We start from the raw sequence: 17,833 nt of genomic DNA on the forward strand, positions 1-17,833 counted from the left end.
TACATATTTTCAATTTGGACTTTTTTTTTTTTTTTTGATTGTGACAAATCCAAATGCTAGGTGTCCTGATTTTTTTCTCTACAAAACCTGTTCATTTCATAAAGGCCCCCAGGCCAAATAAAAATACAAGCTACTATTAATTTAACACTAATCCATCAAAAATCTCTGAAATTACTTTCTGATATGCCCAAGGATAATTCCAAAGAACAGTTGCTTAAGCTTACTATACTCAAATGCTGCACTGACAAGCCACTAAATCTAGTCTCAATTTAGCAAAGAATTTCAGGAAGCCTACATCTAAGCATGTGCCTAAATCCAGGCAATCTCTAGGCTTGGGTTCTTACTTAAAAATAAGTATGTTTAAAGACTATGCTCTACCTTTCTAGATATTGAACTAAGGAAAAAATAAATATCTCTTAGTTTTGGAGAGCAAAACTACTGTTTCTTCAACTCTTCTAATGAATTAAAACTAGTTTTTTACCTTCACACAAATTATGTGATTGATCTATATCAATTCAGCATTTGATCAGTAACAAACTAATATAGTCTTAAATAGATTCAACTTTCTCAGCTTTTTATTTTTTTTTAATATTCTGTTACAGTAAGCTGAAGTTTTTTTTGTTATTAAAAAAGACATTATTAATGATTTTTCTGTCTTCCTGTGCCATTCTTCCTCTAGATACCCTTATACCTATAAAAGTTAGCCTGGAATTGTCTGAAATGAAATTATTTCTTCAATCTTCTTCTGCTTAGAACATAATTAATTCAGATAAGCTTTTTTGGTTTTATTCAGTTGGTCAGTCAGATTTACAAATTGTAAAATGAAGTGATACAAGTTCTGCAATCATTTGCAGTGAGTACGGGTTCCACACCTTGGATTTAAAATTTGAAACATAAATTTCCAGTGAATTTTTTACCACATTCCCACTACAACTTTTGTTTGTGCATCCATTGTCAAAGAGTCTTTTTTAAAATAAAAATGGAGCAGTACTTGTGGATAGTTTTTTGAAAGATAAAAATTATATTATTGTATAATAATAATTATATTGTTCTTTCTCTGAAAACTCTTCTTGATTATTTCAAATGCACATTGCTTACATGACTACAGCATAGTCTGCAATTCACTAGGGAGATGAATGCCTGACATTGTGGTTTCCTCAAATAGGTTTGTAAAGGAGGTTTTAACTTCAATGAGGAAAAAATTGTTCTGGAATACACATTATAAAATGTACTTCCAATTAATTTTTGTTTTATAATATATAGAATTATGATATTTACCAAACAATTCAAGATGCCATTGAAAGTAATAAATTCATTGTAAACTTGTGAAAATAAATAAGCAAGTACTTTTGATCAACATTTCAAAAATATTGCTTCAGAGGTCATTACTGGAGCTATTAAATTAGAGATGCACAAACTTCATTTGAATACTTGGATGTCGAAAGTCTATGTAATATCCAGCAATTTCTGTTAAGAAAGTTTTCTTGAGTCATGAATAAGATGATAAAAAGGGAATTGCAAAATGTTTTTTAAGAATTCATAAATTAATAAAGTAGTTTTTTGTGACACATCCATGGTTAAAATTTTGTACTAGCATGACAGAAGCAGGCAGTGTGAAATGTGTTATTCTAGTCACATATCAGTCCCCTAGATGACACTGAGAAGCCAGAAGATGTTGTGTAACAGGACTTACATACATCATTTGCCAGATGTTATCTGATAGTTGAAGCTCAAGAGACAATGTTATCAAATCTGCTGGTTGCAGTATGTGGGTTAACAAAAGATTGTATTATACTCCTCTTGTTGTCTTTTGGGTTTTTTTCCTTTTCTTTTGCTGTAGCTCATTTCTCAAGTCTATGTGAAAATTAATATTAAAAGAGAATGCAGAAAATACTTCCTAAAAATATTTTATTCTTAAAAGTTGATTTCATTATGTGGTTTATACAGTTGGTTATTAACTGCTACTAACTATGAATCTCATACTGAAATTGTACAAAATAGTTTATACTGGCCTAGGCTTTTAAAAATCAGATTTGGTAGTTTGGATCTCTGTAATTTTATGTGCATCCTCCACACAAATAATTTTTAGCAATAAAACAGTTATTTGTATTCTAGAATATTGCGTATTAGTGATAGTTCAAGTATAGACCAATTATTTACCAAGTATTTTTAAATGAAAGGTTTAATTTATATTTGACTTTCTTTTTTTTTCTTTTTATCTCTAGAACTTTAAATGACTCTTTTAAATCAAGCTAGGAAAAAATCCTGCAGCTTGGCAGTCAAAACCTTGATCTGGTTAAATGAAATTTAATTATTGTCTACTTGCTGGGTAAGCGGCTGACCCCTACATAACAATCCTGGGAGCTGACTGGCCATCATGCTTTGGCCGGCTTCTGCTGCAAGTCAAAACTCTCCTGAGACCTCATTCCTCCTAAATATTACCACATCAATGGCAGAACTAGACAATCTCTAATCAGTACCCACTTTGCTGTTCTTTTCCCTGTCTCTTCAGCCACTTACAGAGCAATATTGGGTATTGTATAAAGCAGACATAAGGACTTATGAACACTGCCTTTCTAAGTTGTGATTCAATGAATCACAATGTCTTTTTTATTAATGTGATGCAGAAGATCACTATTTATTCTCTGTATTAGGCTGAACCAGTCAGCTAGTGTAGGACTCAATCAATTGCTAAATTCAGCTCAGATTGTGGGCCTAAACTGGCTTATTTTAGAATCAGTATTAAAATTGTGAGTAAATCCAGTGAAAAGAAAATTACTTCTTCAGACCAGTAAATATTGATCAGAGGGGCAAAAAATGTAAATCAGTTAAATTCCATGTAAACTATAATTTTTAAACCTAAAATCTAAAGTTATGATAATAGATTAAAAGTTTACTAATCTATACTTAATATAATCACTGTTTTGTGATAGAATCTGGAGTTTCTGGGGTAAGGAAAAGTCAGAGGCAAAAGAGTTTTATAGATGTGAATGTAACTACTCATATTCTTGGTTTGAAATCTTCACTTACCCACAGACTCACTTGCTTGTGATTTTCTTGACAAACCACTTTGAGGTTATTTTGCGAACACAGAGCATGTGGCATAAATGCTATTTAGAGAGGACTGAAGATCCACCAGAAGAATGTTGTTAAAAGAAAAAGTAAAAAAGATTGAAGACAATGGTTTATCCTGGTTTAGAATTTATTTTCATGTTGATTTTTTCATACAGGCATGTAGTAAAACATATGCTAGTGTTGTTTATGAGAAAAAATTTTTAGTCATTAATTTCAATGGAAAAGTTTGGGCCTAGAGTTGCTATGAATTATGTTTGGTTTACATAGTAAAGCATACAGTAGGACTTTTCTCTTCAAAATAATAGAAGTCACAGCTGACCTCTCTCTTGTTTCTAACAGTTTATATCTACTCTAGGTCAGTATAAGGAATTAAGTGTGGTTTGTACTTCCTCTGGCACTTTTAATTGCATGAAATTGGAGAAAAATTATCAATTTGAGCAAAATTGAATGTCACTCTCATGAAGTTAAAGTGAATGTCACTCTCAGGAACCAACAGGAAGCAAATTAACTGTAAGGCAAAAAACCTGGCTCTAAAGTCTAGATTAAGCAAAAATTGTCTTAACTTTTTCCTCTCATAATCTCAGGGGAAGCTGAATTGCATAATACTGAAAAAGGGGGAATTGTTATTTCTTACATCCGATGTATTATTTATATCCTTTTAATATCTGAATGTTACCTTGTATAATAAAATGTAAAACTGATGTTTGTGGGTAATGTAAGTGGGTAATTACGTAGGGAATTCACAGTTTAAAACAGAGCTGTTTTCTTTCTGAAACACTTCCTCAGACAGAGCTGCTGCCCTACGTATTTAAAAGATGAAGAAGCAAAAGTGTTAGAATGTCTCCAAAGACACTCCCCAATATACTCTGCAGCTAAAGTTCTTAAAAACATATCTTCTTATTCTGTACTTTTGGGTAAACTGCTGAGGTCAACAGCTCAGTGTTCCCTGAATGGAGAGTTTCTAGCCAGAAAACCTACTAAAAGTAGCAGAAGAAAAAGGAAATATCTGGTGTCACTGAAATTTATACTGCTATGAATTCTGAAAGGACAGGACAGAAGACTTATTTTTCCTACAGTTGTTTTTGGGACTTGGTGTTAATATGCCTTTCTCGGCAACTCACTGAGCTGTGTGGCTTTTTTAATTCCCCTGCTTGCTCACTGAAAGTGTCTGTGGTGTGTGTATACATAATTAAAATTAGAGGTGACAACTGGGTTTAAAAACTGAATTTCACTTTTTCTTTGATATATGCTATTTTTTTTTTCCTATTTTTTTTCCTTTAGAAAGAGAGCCTTCAGGTTCCAGTGGGGATGAAAACCTAGATTTTTCCCCTTTGATCTTAAAGATTTCTACCCTGGATACAGAATACATTTTAAAAACATCCTGTGACATTGACTTTTTGAATCATACAATGAGTTTGTCACAGGAGAGTAGTAGAATATGATTCACCCAACAGCTTTCAAAAACCTAGCAGTTAGACAGTAAACTAATGTTTTTCTGTCTGTGGCTATTTAATTTGTTTCTACTCTAAGATTCTTATTTTCTGTAGTATTTTGTCTCTTCAGCCTCTTGATATATGGCCACACAATTAAGCAAGCAATTGCTTTTACAAACAAAATTCACCTCCCTTTGGTCCTCTCTGACACAATTCTTTGCTTTAGCAAAAGACCACCTGGTGTTTTGCTAGTCTGTAACAGGAAAAAAATTTGGAGACAGTGGAAGAATTTGCTTGTTAAAGTGGCAAGTGGGTTATTCACACGTGGAAACTACAGGAGATATTTGGGTTTCTCATGTGAGAGGCAGTTATCTTCAAAAGGATGCCACCACTGTCATGGCCAGCTACAGCAGGGGAATATTAGTAGGTGTAAATGCTGTGTTGAATTTCTTTATTAACTGAAAATGTACCACAATGTGCAGTGAGCAACAGGTTATACAGTGCTACTTTAAGCAGCAGAAGTAGTAATTCTGTTAACTATACGATGTAGCTATTCAAAAGAACACTACAGTGAATGCATTCATTCTGTTAAATGTTCAGAGGTGAAACTAGGAGAAAACATTTGAAAACAACAAAGGTTATTTTAAATCACAAAGTTATTCTCATAAGATCCTTCTGTCCTGAAAAATCTGCCCAGCAGACTGATACAGGATAAATATCCTGAAAAGGATGTGCAGATTCTCCACTCAGTGGTAGCAAGAAATAGGAATGCGTAAATAGGTCCAATCTGCAGAAGTAATGCCTGGTACTCAGTTGTGGCTAAATCTTTGGTCTCATTTCCCCCTCCTGGTCTTCTGACATGAACTTAAAGAGTTATTTCCTTGGACTGGGCTAGGAGTCATCTATTAAAAAAAAGGATGAGACAAATCCTGAGCCTTTAGTAACATCCTGCTGAAATTGCATGACTAGGAATACTTAGAATTTAACATTATTCAGGAAAAGCACCATAGCGTTGCACATCCTTCTTCATAGTCCAGTTCAGAGATGATTAGTCAATTATAGGAAGCTTCCAGGATATTATCTTGGGGAGACACAGACAAGGTGCTGCCCTTGACTGATAGTCAGTCCTGGTGGTCAAGTCAGCTGCACTGTCACAGCAAGGCTGTGTTACTCAGATAAAGTGGACTCCTGAGCTCATTCAGTCTTGTTTCAATATTTTCAGGCAGCCAGTAGGTGAAGGTATATGTAGCCCTTGAAATATTCATCATGGGATCATTTTTTCCCTGCATTTCCACCCAGTGTGCTGCATAAAGGGAATATATTTCCTAATTGGAGTGCTCAGCTGCTAGTGTAAATATTTGACATAATAAAAATGATCCCACACATAGCAAGGCTCCAGGACTTCCTCTTTCCACTCATCAGCTTGAGTATCACATTGTTGCCCATTCTTGCTCTCCTTTGCCACTCGGCCACTTTTCCAAAAGCACTTCTCAGCTCTGGGATTTAGGAGCACATATCAAGGGGTTGAAACAGCCTTTGAGGATCAGACCCAGAATCTCATGCAACGTTTTGCTTTCTGACATGGCTCCCATCCATAACAAAATTTACATCGGAGAAAGGCCCTAGTTTTTAAAGGGTTTGCAGAATAGACAACAAAGACAAGCAGGCTAAAATCTCAAAGCCTGTCATTGTGTGCATGAAAATAGAAATTTAACTGCAACTTCTGTTATCATGTGATCTATTGCAGTGGAATTTATTCAGGTGCTTCTTATTTGCTCAGTTTGACCAGTCTTAGCAAGAAGGTATGCAAAGACATGGATTTTGTTTTTCATTTTTTGTTCTTTTTTTTCCTGATGTTGTCTTTGTAATTTCTAAAAAGATTTTGACAAAATAAAGAAAGACCTAATTGTGGCATACAAATGTCCAACTATTGCTAACAGTTGCAGTATATCTCATTTTACTGAGCTCATCATAGCAATATAATTAGTTTACAAATAACTATATATACTAATAACACTAAACAGATACTTTGTAAGCATGAACAGAGAGTCATAAAGTGACAAACAAAAAAAAAAACTAAAGAAGAAAGAAGGTATTGTATAAATCAAACTTTTGGGTAATAGCTTGTGTTCAAGGTGAAATAACAGGAGTCATATTCACTGCTACATTTGTACTTATCAGGTTTGAGTTCTTTCATGACTATGAAGTTAAGAAGTGAAAAATTTGAGAAGCATTATTTTAGGCTACAAATATGTAATCTTCAAAAGAGCTGCAATTGATCACAATATTGTCCTTAAAAAGAAAACATAGAAAATAAAGAGCAAATACAGCACATATAACCAACTATAATTATTACAGAACTTACTACAGGGTCTAGCAAATTATAGGTTTCTTTGAACATCTTTTGATATCATTATTACAAATATAGACACATATGGAAGTTTCAAGAAGACTACAAATATGACAAGAGCCATCAAAACAAATTTTATTTTAGGCTAATAAGAAATAATTATCGGGTTTTGCATAGAGATTTCACTTCATATTGTTTTTCTTATTACTTTTTCTCTACTCTCCCAGCAGAATAGCAAAGTTTCCTTTGAACACCACACAAAAAATGTTTATATACTGAAATGTTCTTCTATTTTAGAATTATATTAGGGATTCTTTGAGAAGACTTTTATGCTTTTAAAATCTTTTCGACATCTTCTTCCAATACTTTTGCTCTATCATAATATACTATGAGGCAATGACATAAAATAACCTTAGAATAATCATGCTTTTCTGTTTTGAGCTGTGCAAGCTCTTCTTTTATAGAGACCTATCCCTCACCCCTCAAAAGGGCAAAGCTGGTTTAGGCTCCCAGAAATCATTGTAAAAGAACCTGACTTAGTAAATTTACAGATAAATAAGTTATCTGACAGACAAGCATGTGCATGCATTAAAATTACTTAAATATTGATGGATAGGACTTTAATATCTATTTCTAGTCAAAGACAGAGAAGTGAAAAGTTATATTTACAGCTATATCTGATAAGTGAATAAAAGTGGACTGCTTGCCTACTTCTGATTAGGAAATATGGCTTCAACCTGTTGTGACTACTTTCTGTATGTATCCATTAAAAAGAGGTTTTTGTATTCACAAACAGTAAAAACCCCCTTAGGTTTTAAACTTCAACCCTTTGTAGTGTATGGCTTATTCAGATAGTTCAAATAATTAATCCACATCTCATTTATGGAAGAAAAGAGAAAAATACTTCAAAAGTTATTCAGCACCAGAATTTTGTATTACACATTTCTTTCCTCTTGACTTTTAACTCTACAGCAATTGCTCGTGTTCTTTACTGTATGTATTGCACTTCAGATATTAAAAAAAAAAATATGTAATTAAGTATACTGTAGTCCAGATATTATCAGGAACACAAACTCAATATTCCATTTTTTAAAAGTGATATTAAAATTTTGACTTATTACTTTTGACTTCCAGAGTGAGATATTTATTATTTTTTTATCTATCTTTTATATCTATTATCAGTGAAAGCAGCAGGTTTGAAGTTAGCTGGGTAAGAAAGTGCCCAGATGAATTTTATATGAAAAGCTAAGGAAAGATGAATCAAATGTGAGAGGTGTTACTTGCAAATTTTGCCTCTTGCCTTCAAGAGTAAAAATACTCAACTTTTTCTGTATTACAACATTACTTTTAAAAAAAGTCTTGTGCCATCTCTCTTTGAAGAGAAGTTGAATGACCTTTATATAAGTGTGGAATTTTTAATTCAACATATGATCTTTTAAAATTGATTTGCAATAATACTTACCAGAAGAACATCATGTTACTAGTAATTAGTTTGAACTTTATATATTTTTCCCGTGTCTTACAGAAATTATTCAAGCAATATAATTTTAAACAATTTCACTTTCTGTGTAAGTGACACAGAGTGAGGCATTTCATGCGTACGTGCACACATGTGTGGGTAAAAGTTTCTGTGAGGTTATACCTCAGTTGGGCAATTCCATAAGATGCTGCAGTGTACTTGTAAAGAAGGTAATTTACATACTTTTTGAAGACTTAGTACAGTTGTTGTACAATGCCTTCTAACTTTACAATTTTCTTAATTTCATAAGATTTTTGAGCAATTAGTTGCCCTAACTCCTTTCCATTGGCCTCCTATTTTTCTACTTAAATTCCATGTTTGCCAGCCACTTAGAAGAGCCAGACCTATCACATAGGAACGGTGAAATGAAAAATAAAGAAATGTAATACGGTTTCTATGGAAAAAATAGATTCCAAAGCTAGCATCTAAAATCTTTAGTGTCTCATATGAAGACCTAATCGAGGTTTTTGAAACCAGGCCTAAGTACTTCATATTTCTCCAGGGTGGATATATATGTTCCTGCAACTCAGAGCAAATTCCACAAAACCAAGTCTGCATTGTGATAGAGATTTGTCTAACTTCTGCTGTTACCTCAGATAACAGGTCTAGACTTTTGATTGGCTATTTCACTATTATCCAATTCTATTGTTTAGTTATTACAAAATCAGAGGATCAGAAAATGGCTGGTCTCAGAAGGTACCTCTGTTCAACCCCCTTTCAAGCAGGGTCACCTAAAGCTGTTTTCCTAGGATCGTGTCTAGACAGCTATTGAATATCTCCAAGGATAGAGACTCCACAAGCTCTTGGTTCCCTTGCTAGTTCTGAGCTACCTCATACTGGAGAAGTGTTTCCTGATATTCAGATGGAACTTCCCATGATTCAATGTGTGCTCATTGCATCTTGTTCTGTTACTGGATACCACTGAAAAGAGCCTGACCTCACTCTCTTTGCACTCCTCCATTTGGTTTTTGTACACATTGATGGGATCAACTCTGACCCTTCCCTATCCAGACTGACCCATGCCAACTCAATCAGCCTTTCCTCATATGTCCCTTAAAAATTTCATGACCCTCTGTTGGATTGTCACTAGCAGCTCCATATTGCTTCCTATTTTGCCTCTGTTTTTTTTTTTTTCCTTTACTTATGGGTGATCTATCTTATTTTTCACAGAAAATTTTCCAATCTTGGATGTTTTCCACACAGGAACATGATTTTGACTTGTCTATTGTAAGATCTAGCTAGTCAGTTAATATAACATTAATGTTTTGACCCAGCTGGACTGAGAATAAAAATTTGATTGAATTACATACTGAAGAGCTCCTAAAATCTAATCCATTTGATGGGACACTATCTAAAAAACAAATATTTTCTTGTTAAATATGCTCAAACATGGGTGAATTTTACGCATGCGTGATAATACCTTATTTAGAGATTTTGTTTTTATTATAGTAGTATTGGTATAATGGCAATATTTGGTGAAGGGTTATCACCTTAGATGTACATTTTATTTCTCTTTCAGTCTTGAAATGTTGAGAATGTGCAAAAAGTTATTTTTTAAGACTGAGCAGGTCTACCATATTAATGAATTGTGCATTTCTGTATGTGTTGTTCCAGTGTTACTGTATTGTTAAATGAGAACATAATTTCGGAGTTGTTTTGTGAGTCAAATTGTATGGTTTAGATTGTACTTCAGTCTGCATTCTTGCTACTAACATTGCTTTATATGGAAACTCTCATATGGGGAAATTTCTGGCAGGACAGTTTTGCTTTCTTTTCTCCTATGTACTTTACTAATGTGGTGGAGTGTTTTCAGTAAATCAGAGTAATCCCTGCAAACCCAGTAAAAGGAAGAAATGCAATAGTTACATGAGATACCATTGGGATGGTAATTTGAAACATAAGTAAAAGCAGATTTCCTTTAAGTGTCTCACTTTCAGAGCTGGATATCAGCATCCCAAGTACATTAGGTGAAATATTTCATTACCTTTAATGTTGTTGGTAATAATGTCTATCTACTGACCTATAAAAATGTGTAACAATTAATACTAATTGCCTACTCAGCTGTATTTGCAGTCCTGTAAGTTCATAAGTATTTACTCATGGTTTATGTTGTACAACTGTAAAAGACATTTGGTAAGAACAGCAGCCTGGTTGTAGAGGGGTAATTTAAAAAGTGATCTTACAACTGCAGGTTTTGAAGTCACATTTTGACTGTTTAGATTAAAATGGCTGATCTTGCTTATACAGCATTAGACTACTTTGTTATATTATTTGGTTATGACTCTTACTGTTCTTAATTGAATAAGGCTAGAGGGAAAGGGCAGTTTTTGTGGCTTGCTTGTGAGTATAGTTTTTTGCATTTGATGCATGTCCTTCTTCCAAAGCTTCTCTTCTTCATTTTTTAAATATTTATTTATAGTTCTTTCTACACTGACCCAGTTCTGAAACAAAATCAGTTTTATGCATAAATGAGAAAAACAGCGCACAACATTCATTTTAGGTAGAAAAACAGTGCAAGTGATAATAATTTCCCAGACAAGACCAGTCTATTCTAAGAAATCACTTCTTGAATTGTTTTAGCCTCCCATATTTCCGGTTTTGGGCAGTATCTGCAACCTGAGCCAAATTTTGTTAAATTATTATTTGCATATGGATGATTTCCCATTGAGGCACAGGTCTAAGACCAAACTTATTTCATCTTTGTATTATACCTGATTATAAAGGCATGATACAAGCCCTCTCAGACAGTAAATACAATCATGTTTATCAGATGGAAAATAGCAATGTACTAGAGTTATTATGATGTTTGTACAATGGCTGCTAATAGTAATTCCTATGGTATTTTTTTCCAGTAAGACCAAAAGGATGCTTCTGACAAAGAAAGCGTCTCCTTTTGGTCAGTTGGGATGGCATAGTATTCATAAACACAGATTTAAGTTCAGATTTCTTCAGTTAAGTTGAGTGTTATTCTTAAAAATGCAAAATAAGCAAAAAGATTCTGAATGGATCTGTAAATATATCTTCTTTCACTATGCTGAGGTATTAAAATGTCATGTGGTTAGCTATGTGATGTTCTCCCCTGCTAATGTATGCAGAAATATTTTTATACCCTTCTGAAAGAGAGAGACAGAGAAAAGCAGGATTTAATAACAGAAAAAAAATCTTGGTATGATGGTATCAATCATTTCTGCATTAATAATTATTGTGTTGCCATAGTTTTGAAATAGTTCCCATTTCCAATAAGTATATGTATAATTATATAACTCAAGTGTATTATAAAATTTGAGCATAGTAACATAACATCTCAGATATTGAATGAAACTAATTTTGTCTTTCTCTATTTTTAAGATCCAGATTTTAAGGACCTTGGTGTTTTGAAGCCATTGCCAGGTTGGTATGTTGGTTTTGGGTTTTTTTCTAACTTGAAGGCCATTATACTCTGCTGTAGAAAACATTTTTGTTTGCTGTTCAGGTTTCATTTTTTCTGGTGTTTTGTTATTCAGTTTGTGAGTTTGAGATGGGAGGACCTGAAGGAATTGTGGAATCTGTACAAATTGTTAAAGAAGGAAAAGCTTCTGAAACTGAAGCAGTAGACTGTAAATGGTACATCCGAGCACCACCCCGATCCAAGGTCAGTCCTTCATTAAATTGCTGATTTGCCATTTAATTTAAGAAATTGCCTTTTCTAATATATTGTGCATTTCTTAGTACAGTCAGATCTTGTTTAATAACTTTACAGCTTGAACTGTAAACTATTTTTTTTCCTTCTGCTGTGGAAGGGTAATTTGTCATCTCAGCCAAAATAACCACCTTTCTTCATAAATGATTATTTGGGCAGTACTAATGTATATTTTGTGCCATAAGTAATTTTCTTAAATTCATCTTTAATTTTGTTCATATTTTTAAAGGATCTATGTGTGCTTTAAAGTTGGAATTAATCTTATAATTTAAATTTTCAATATGTTTAAATACCTAACATAGCGACAACTAAGGGAGCGCTGCTGGCTCCCTGAGGTCATCTTTTTTTCTCATCTGGGAACTGTGAAAATGGACATAAAATAAATTAATGTTCCTCCATATGAAGCCTTTAATTCCTTTGGTTTAGAGACAGAGACAAAAAGAGTATTCTCATTTCTTTTCCTCCACAGTCAGCAAGCCAGGGTTTTGTAAGAAACATGAGAGGGCTGCAATGAATTAAAAAATACTTTTCTTGGATTCCCCTTAATTTTCTCCCTTATCCATAACTTATCAGTTATGATATGCATTAATTGTTGCTGGCTACACTACCACTTCTCCCCTCTTTGCAATAGAAACAACTTTATGCCTCCCACCTACTTCCATTCACTGTATAAAAGACACCCCACAGTATACTTTTTCTAGTTGTCTTTATTGGACAGGAAAGGTTTTAGAAAGTAGAATTTATATATGCACTACTCTCTGCTGTCTTTAAACTGATCAAGGCTTTTTTTTGTATAACCTCAGTGAGAAGACTGCACTGAATATGTAATTGTTTCATCATCAGAATGACACATGGATGAATGTTGAAGGGTTCTCCTCAGGAAAGGTTTTCAGAAGAGAAAAAGTCATTAGTATCAGCATTTTTCTATTGGAAAAGTATAGGAAAAGAGCTGGCTCACAAAGACTACAGATAAATGATTTCCAGAATATACTTTCATCTTATAACTTTTTTTTTTTTTACTTTTGGATAAAATTAATATTGATAGAGGTTTTCAATTAAGTAGATGAGCTTCCCATTTTGTTACACTAAGTAGTGAAATGAAATTATTGGACTGATGAATGATTATTCCATATGTTATAGGCAGTTTATATTCATTCAGCACAAATCGCAGTATCAATATGAACTTCAGATGGAGAGCAGCCCAGCTGATAAGGTTTTGGGGATTCTGGTGGATAAGAGGCTGAACATGCCCCAGAAATGTACACATCCAGCCCAGAAAACCGGTTGTGTCCTGAGGGCTCTGAGCAACTGGATTTAGTTGAAAACATCCTTGCTTACAACAAGGAAGTTGGACCAGTTGGCCTTTATACATTCCTTCAAATTTAAACTATTCTATTTAGGTATTAGTAGAAATGAAACAGACAAACACAGAATTGTTATTAGAATCAGCACAGTTAATTAAGACAATAGCATTTCCTCATAGTCTAAATTCAAGTTTATGGTTGATCATATAATGTAATTGTGATATTCTTACTTGGCCTGACTCTGAAGTTCTACATGATACAAAGCCCTGCTAAAAATCATAATTTTACCTACCTGCAGTATTTATCCATCCTTCAGTTCTGATGTAAAACTCCAAATTAGGTATTTATGTAACTGAAAATACATTGTGTATCGGAAAAATGCTAAACTACCACTCTTAGTAGAGGTCTAAATATAAAGTTCATTAATTCTTCATAAACTTCCATATCTGCATTTAGTTGTGCTGCATTCCAAAAAGTATATCCTAGCTGAAGGGCACCTGGAATGGAGTGCAACAAAAAAGTTTTAGAAAAATGAAGTAATACTGAATGTTATTTGATGTCATCTAGAAGATTTTGTGAAGGATAGTAATAAAATAAAATAACAGGCTCTTAGAAGGAAGAAGGAATGTTGTACCTGTGTCTGTAAGATTACTCAGGGTCCTATACTCTAAAAGAAAGCTTCAGACTAAATACAAAGGAAAAAAATTCAAACATCGGGGAGAGCTGATTGGTTCAGCTGGCATTATTAGTGGTCTGAAAGTGCAGGTTAGATAACAACCTGTGAAAAATGAGAAAAACATTAATAATCCTACCTTTAGGTAGAGGGCTGAACTGGGTCATCTCTTGATGGATACTGCTGTTCCCATCTTACAGAATTACCTGTGTGGAGAGACTGAGCAATATAAAAGTATATAAATCAGTGTTTCTTAATGTGGAGTTGAAAGGTTTCACAACAAGCAAAAAAAAAAAGATTTTTCATGCCTAGATCAATCTTTGGGGGGGTAAGCCCAATTTAGTATTTGATCTTGAGTGTGGTTTTCAAACAGATATATTTATGTACACACAGACAAGTATATACATGCATAGACACACACATACACATACAGTCATGGTTTCATCATACTGGGACAAGTTGAAAAATATGCAGATATTAAGGAAGGAGGAACAAGTGGATAAATTTTTAAGAACTTTGTATGAAGTAAGGTTTATGATAAGATTGTTTATGGATTCGCTTCAATTGAACTAGAATCTACTGTCCATTTTTTATAGTCAGATTCCTTTGTCTCTATCTAACCTTGAATTAATGACATATTCAGTGCAGTTATTTAATGACATCATTTTTATTTATGTCAGTTTGCACCTATGAAAACAAGCTCTCCTGCAAAGAACAGTGAGAACTCAGTAGACATCTTTAAACCCACATGTTCCTGTACCCTGGGCTGCACAGTTTGTTACTGGGAATTATGCCTAAAAGGCAAGTTTCTCAGAGGGAATTTGTGTTGGATTTTTTAATCTTTAGTTTCTTAATTAAACTGTGCCAGAATGTGAGTTGCTGGCAATTTCATTTGGCGTAAGCTCATCCAGTCTAAGCTGTCTGCAGAAGCAAGATGCAAGTCCTTCCCTTGGTTTCCAATTCCAGATTCCAGCCAAGTCTGAGCTCAATATATGAGCAATGAGATCAGCCAGGAAGTGTATACTTAAGGACTCTAAACTTGAGCTTCAGACTGACAGTCTGGGTCTAATGCTTCTATGCTCAGTGTTCTGGAATGGGACAGAGAGCAGAAAATTTGTTGCACACACTTAAAAGATAGCCATCACTGTTTACCTTATATCACATACACACACACCCTGACACAGACACGCACACAGAGAAAAATAAATCTGAAATGCATGCCAAATCCAAACATTCTCTAAGTGAAGAAAGCAGTCTGAACACAACTTATATGCAGAGTGAGAGTCTTATATAGTGAAAGTGACTAGTTGTAAAGTCTGTGGTTCTTGTAATCATTCAAAGTCAGTTCCTGCTGAGTAAGACAGCTGTGAGTTTTGAGTGGAGTAACACTGCGGTTCTGCACATCATGTGGCCACAATTAGTATTCAGAGCAAGAATGGAAAATTAAGAAGAGAGCTGCTGACTGAAAGTGCCAACTCACCCAGAACAAAAAAGTTCTGGAGGAATTTCCTGATCTGAAAATTCTTCAGTGTAGAAGAACTTCTTTCTTTGGGAACTTCCTTCCCAAAGAAGGACGTGTATAAGCTTGTTGCACAGTGATTTGAAAAATTTCAGGGACATCATTCGTTGCAAGCAGTGGATAGAAAGTAAGAAAATGAATAGAATTATAGTTTTCTTGCTTTCTGTTAACAGTGAAATATTGGAAGATAATCTCAACAAGTATTTTTCTATGCTGGATGGGACAGAATGGTTTGACAAAGCCCCCAGGAAGACAAAACCATGTTTGTGCTCTCTTTGGTGGGTAACTTCCCCAGCAAAGTACCATTCTGTCATGCTTGTTCTTTGAGAGGCTCTGTAGAAAAAATAACACAGCAGAACTTGATAGTAAGAGTAATAAAATATTTACAAATATGATATTCTTATGTTGGGAAAAAATCAGTAAGCAGTGGTGTTAAAAACACCATTTATTATCAGACGTTCTCAGGCACCTCAGAAAACAGAATCAAAAGAGGAATTAATTTGAATGTAGTCCAGTGGAAATAATCTGTTCTGGAGGAATAAGCAATAAGTATATTTAGACCGAATGAATAGTGGGAGTAGCCTCTTTATTTGCACCATGAGAAATAAAATGAAGTTACAAGGTAGTTATGCAAAGTGATGTCTAATTCTCTTGCTCAACCTGAACAGGATATTGGATAAAGGTTATAACATAAGAGATTAAAGAAACATATAGTGTCAATTAATTAGTACCTAAATTTGACACATCATGGGATCATCCTTAACCCTGAGCTGCCAGGGAGTGGTGGCATCTGTTTCAAGCAGAACCACTGGGGAGCAGTGGGAAGGGGATACACAGCACATGGGAGGGGGCTGGGATGACGGAGGCCACAGTGCCAGGATATGACTAATGAGACTGGGACAGACCTGGCCTTGGTGGCTGGACTTGTCCAGGCAGTGGGGCTGGCCCAAGCCCAAGCTGGCCAGCAGTTTGGCAATGGACCAGTCTGGGGTGGTGAGGAAGGAGGCTGGGAGTGGGGCAGTGGGGCTCAGTGTGATCAAGACACTTGTATGGTTACTGAGGACTTGCACTGCTGCCTGGCACGCTCCTGATCAAATGCAGGGATGACTCTGGTGCCAGGTGCCTGCCTTCATAGGGAGTGCAGTCTGGAGAGAGACTGGGCTGTTGTACGTGCGTTTCCTAGATAGTCAGGAGGTGAAAACATGAGGTGAAGAAAATTGCAGAGCTGTGAGTGAGTCTATTTAAACTGATCTGACTAAACCAAAACATTTTCTGCTCTCCCATGTGAAGTGGAAATTCGTGCTTTTAGATGAGATCTTTAAGAAAAACAGTATAAGCGGTTGGCACTGGCAGACTAAGATACACTAATTTTTGGAGGCTTCTTAATCAGTTGTAGAAGAGAAGCTTTAAGTAGTGCACTAAAACTTAATAGGAACCTTTTGAGTGGTGATTCTTGAAATGTTGGAGAAAAATAAAATTTAAAGGCTGAATAACTTACCAGCCAGAGATACTTTTGCAAGCTCCCGATGATTTCCTTCTCTGAAGAAGCTCTGAAGCTTACTAACATACAGATAAGTGAAATAATATTATGAATTTTTAAAAGTCCAGCATATATATATATGGTCAGTACAAGATGAATAAATTATGTTTAAACAAGTAGAAAATATTATTTACCTATATTAAACTATTAAAATCCCTTATGTGAAATAGTTTTCTGAGATGAAGGTGCAAGACATGTTTGGAATCATGTATATAGAATCTCTGCTATGAAGGCATGTCAATGCATATGCCAGAGTAACACTTTCAAAAACCCCACTTTTAAGTTACCATGAATCTATTTCATTCAGATATAGAAATATAATGAACATCAAAATCCTCAAACCAAATAGCTATTAAGAAATGTAATTTTTAAAAGCTATTAAAGAAAGCAATAAAATTTCTGTCAAAGGGAACAGCAGAATCAGGATTTGATCTCCAGTTTCCAGTGTTTAAAAACAGAATAGCACCAAGGAGTTGTAAATGTTGCTCACTTGTGAGCATTTTTGGACTATACTAGAAAAAAATAAGGATGACTTGACAGAGTAAATGTCAACTATTGGATAGTCACAGAAGTTTGGAGAAACAAATAGGACAAAGCAAGGAAATCCAAAGAGCTTCACCTGTCTAGAAAAATGGTGTTCTGATACATGAGCCTTGGCTGTGAATCACAGTATTTTAGAAGTACCACATAAAATTATTATCTTTGACAGACAGTATTCTCCATGCTCCAGAACAGATGAAA

General features: G+C 34.6%; 1 protein-coding gene across 2 annotated transcripts in view; it reads left to right on the forward strand.

The window, feature by feature from the left end:
* The window catches only part of NETO1 (neuropilin and tolloid like 1), a 62,723-nt gene that overhangs the window by 23,342 nt on the left and 21,548 nt on the right, over nucleotides 1–17,833 (forward strand). For both annotated transcript variants that reach the window (XM_021530866.4, XM_021530867.4), the window contains exons 5-6: nucleotides 11,726–11,767; nucleotides 11,881–12,008. In XM_021530866.4, the coding sequence (XP_021386541.1) occupies nucleotides 11,726–11,767; nucleotides 11,881–12,008 (170 nt within the window). The remainder of the gene's footprint in view (nucleotides 1–11,725; nucleotides 11,768–11,880; nucleotides 12,009–17,833) is intronic.

This window comes from Lonchura striata, chromosome 2, assembly GCF_050655825.1.
Source record: "Lonchura striata isolate lonStrDom1 chromosome 2, ASM5065582v1, whole genome shotgun sequence".
In the NCBI taxonomy this organism is placed as follows: domain Eukaryota; kingdom Metazoa; phylum Chordata; class Aves; order Passeriformes; family Estrildidae; genus Lonchura; species Lonchura striata.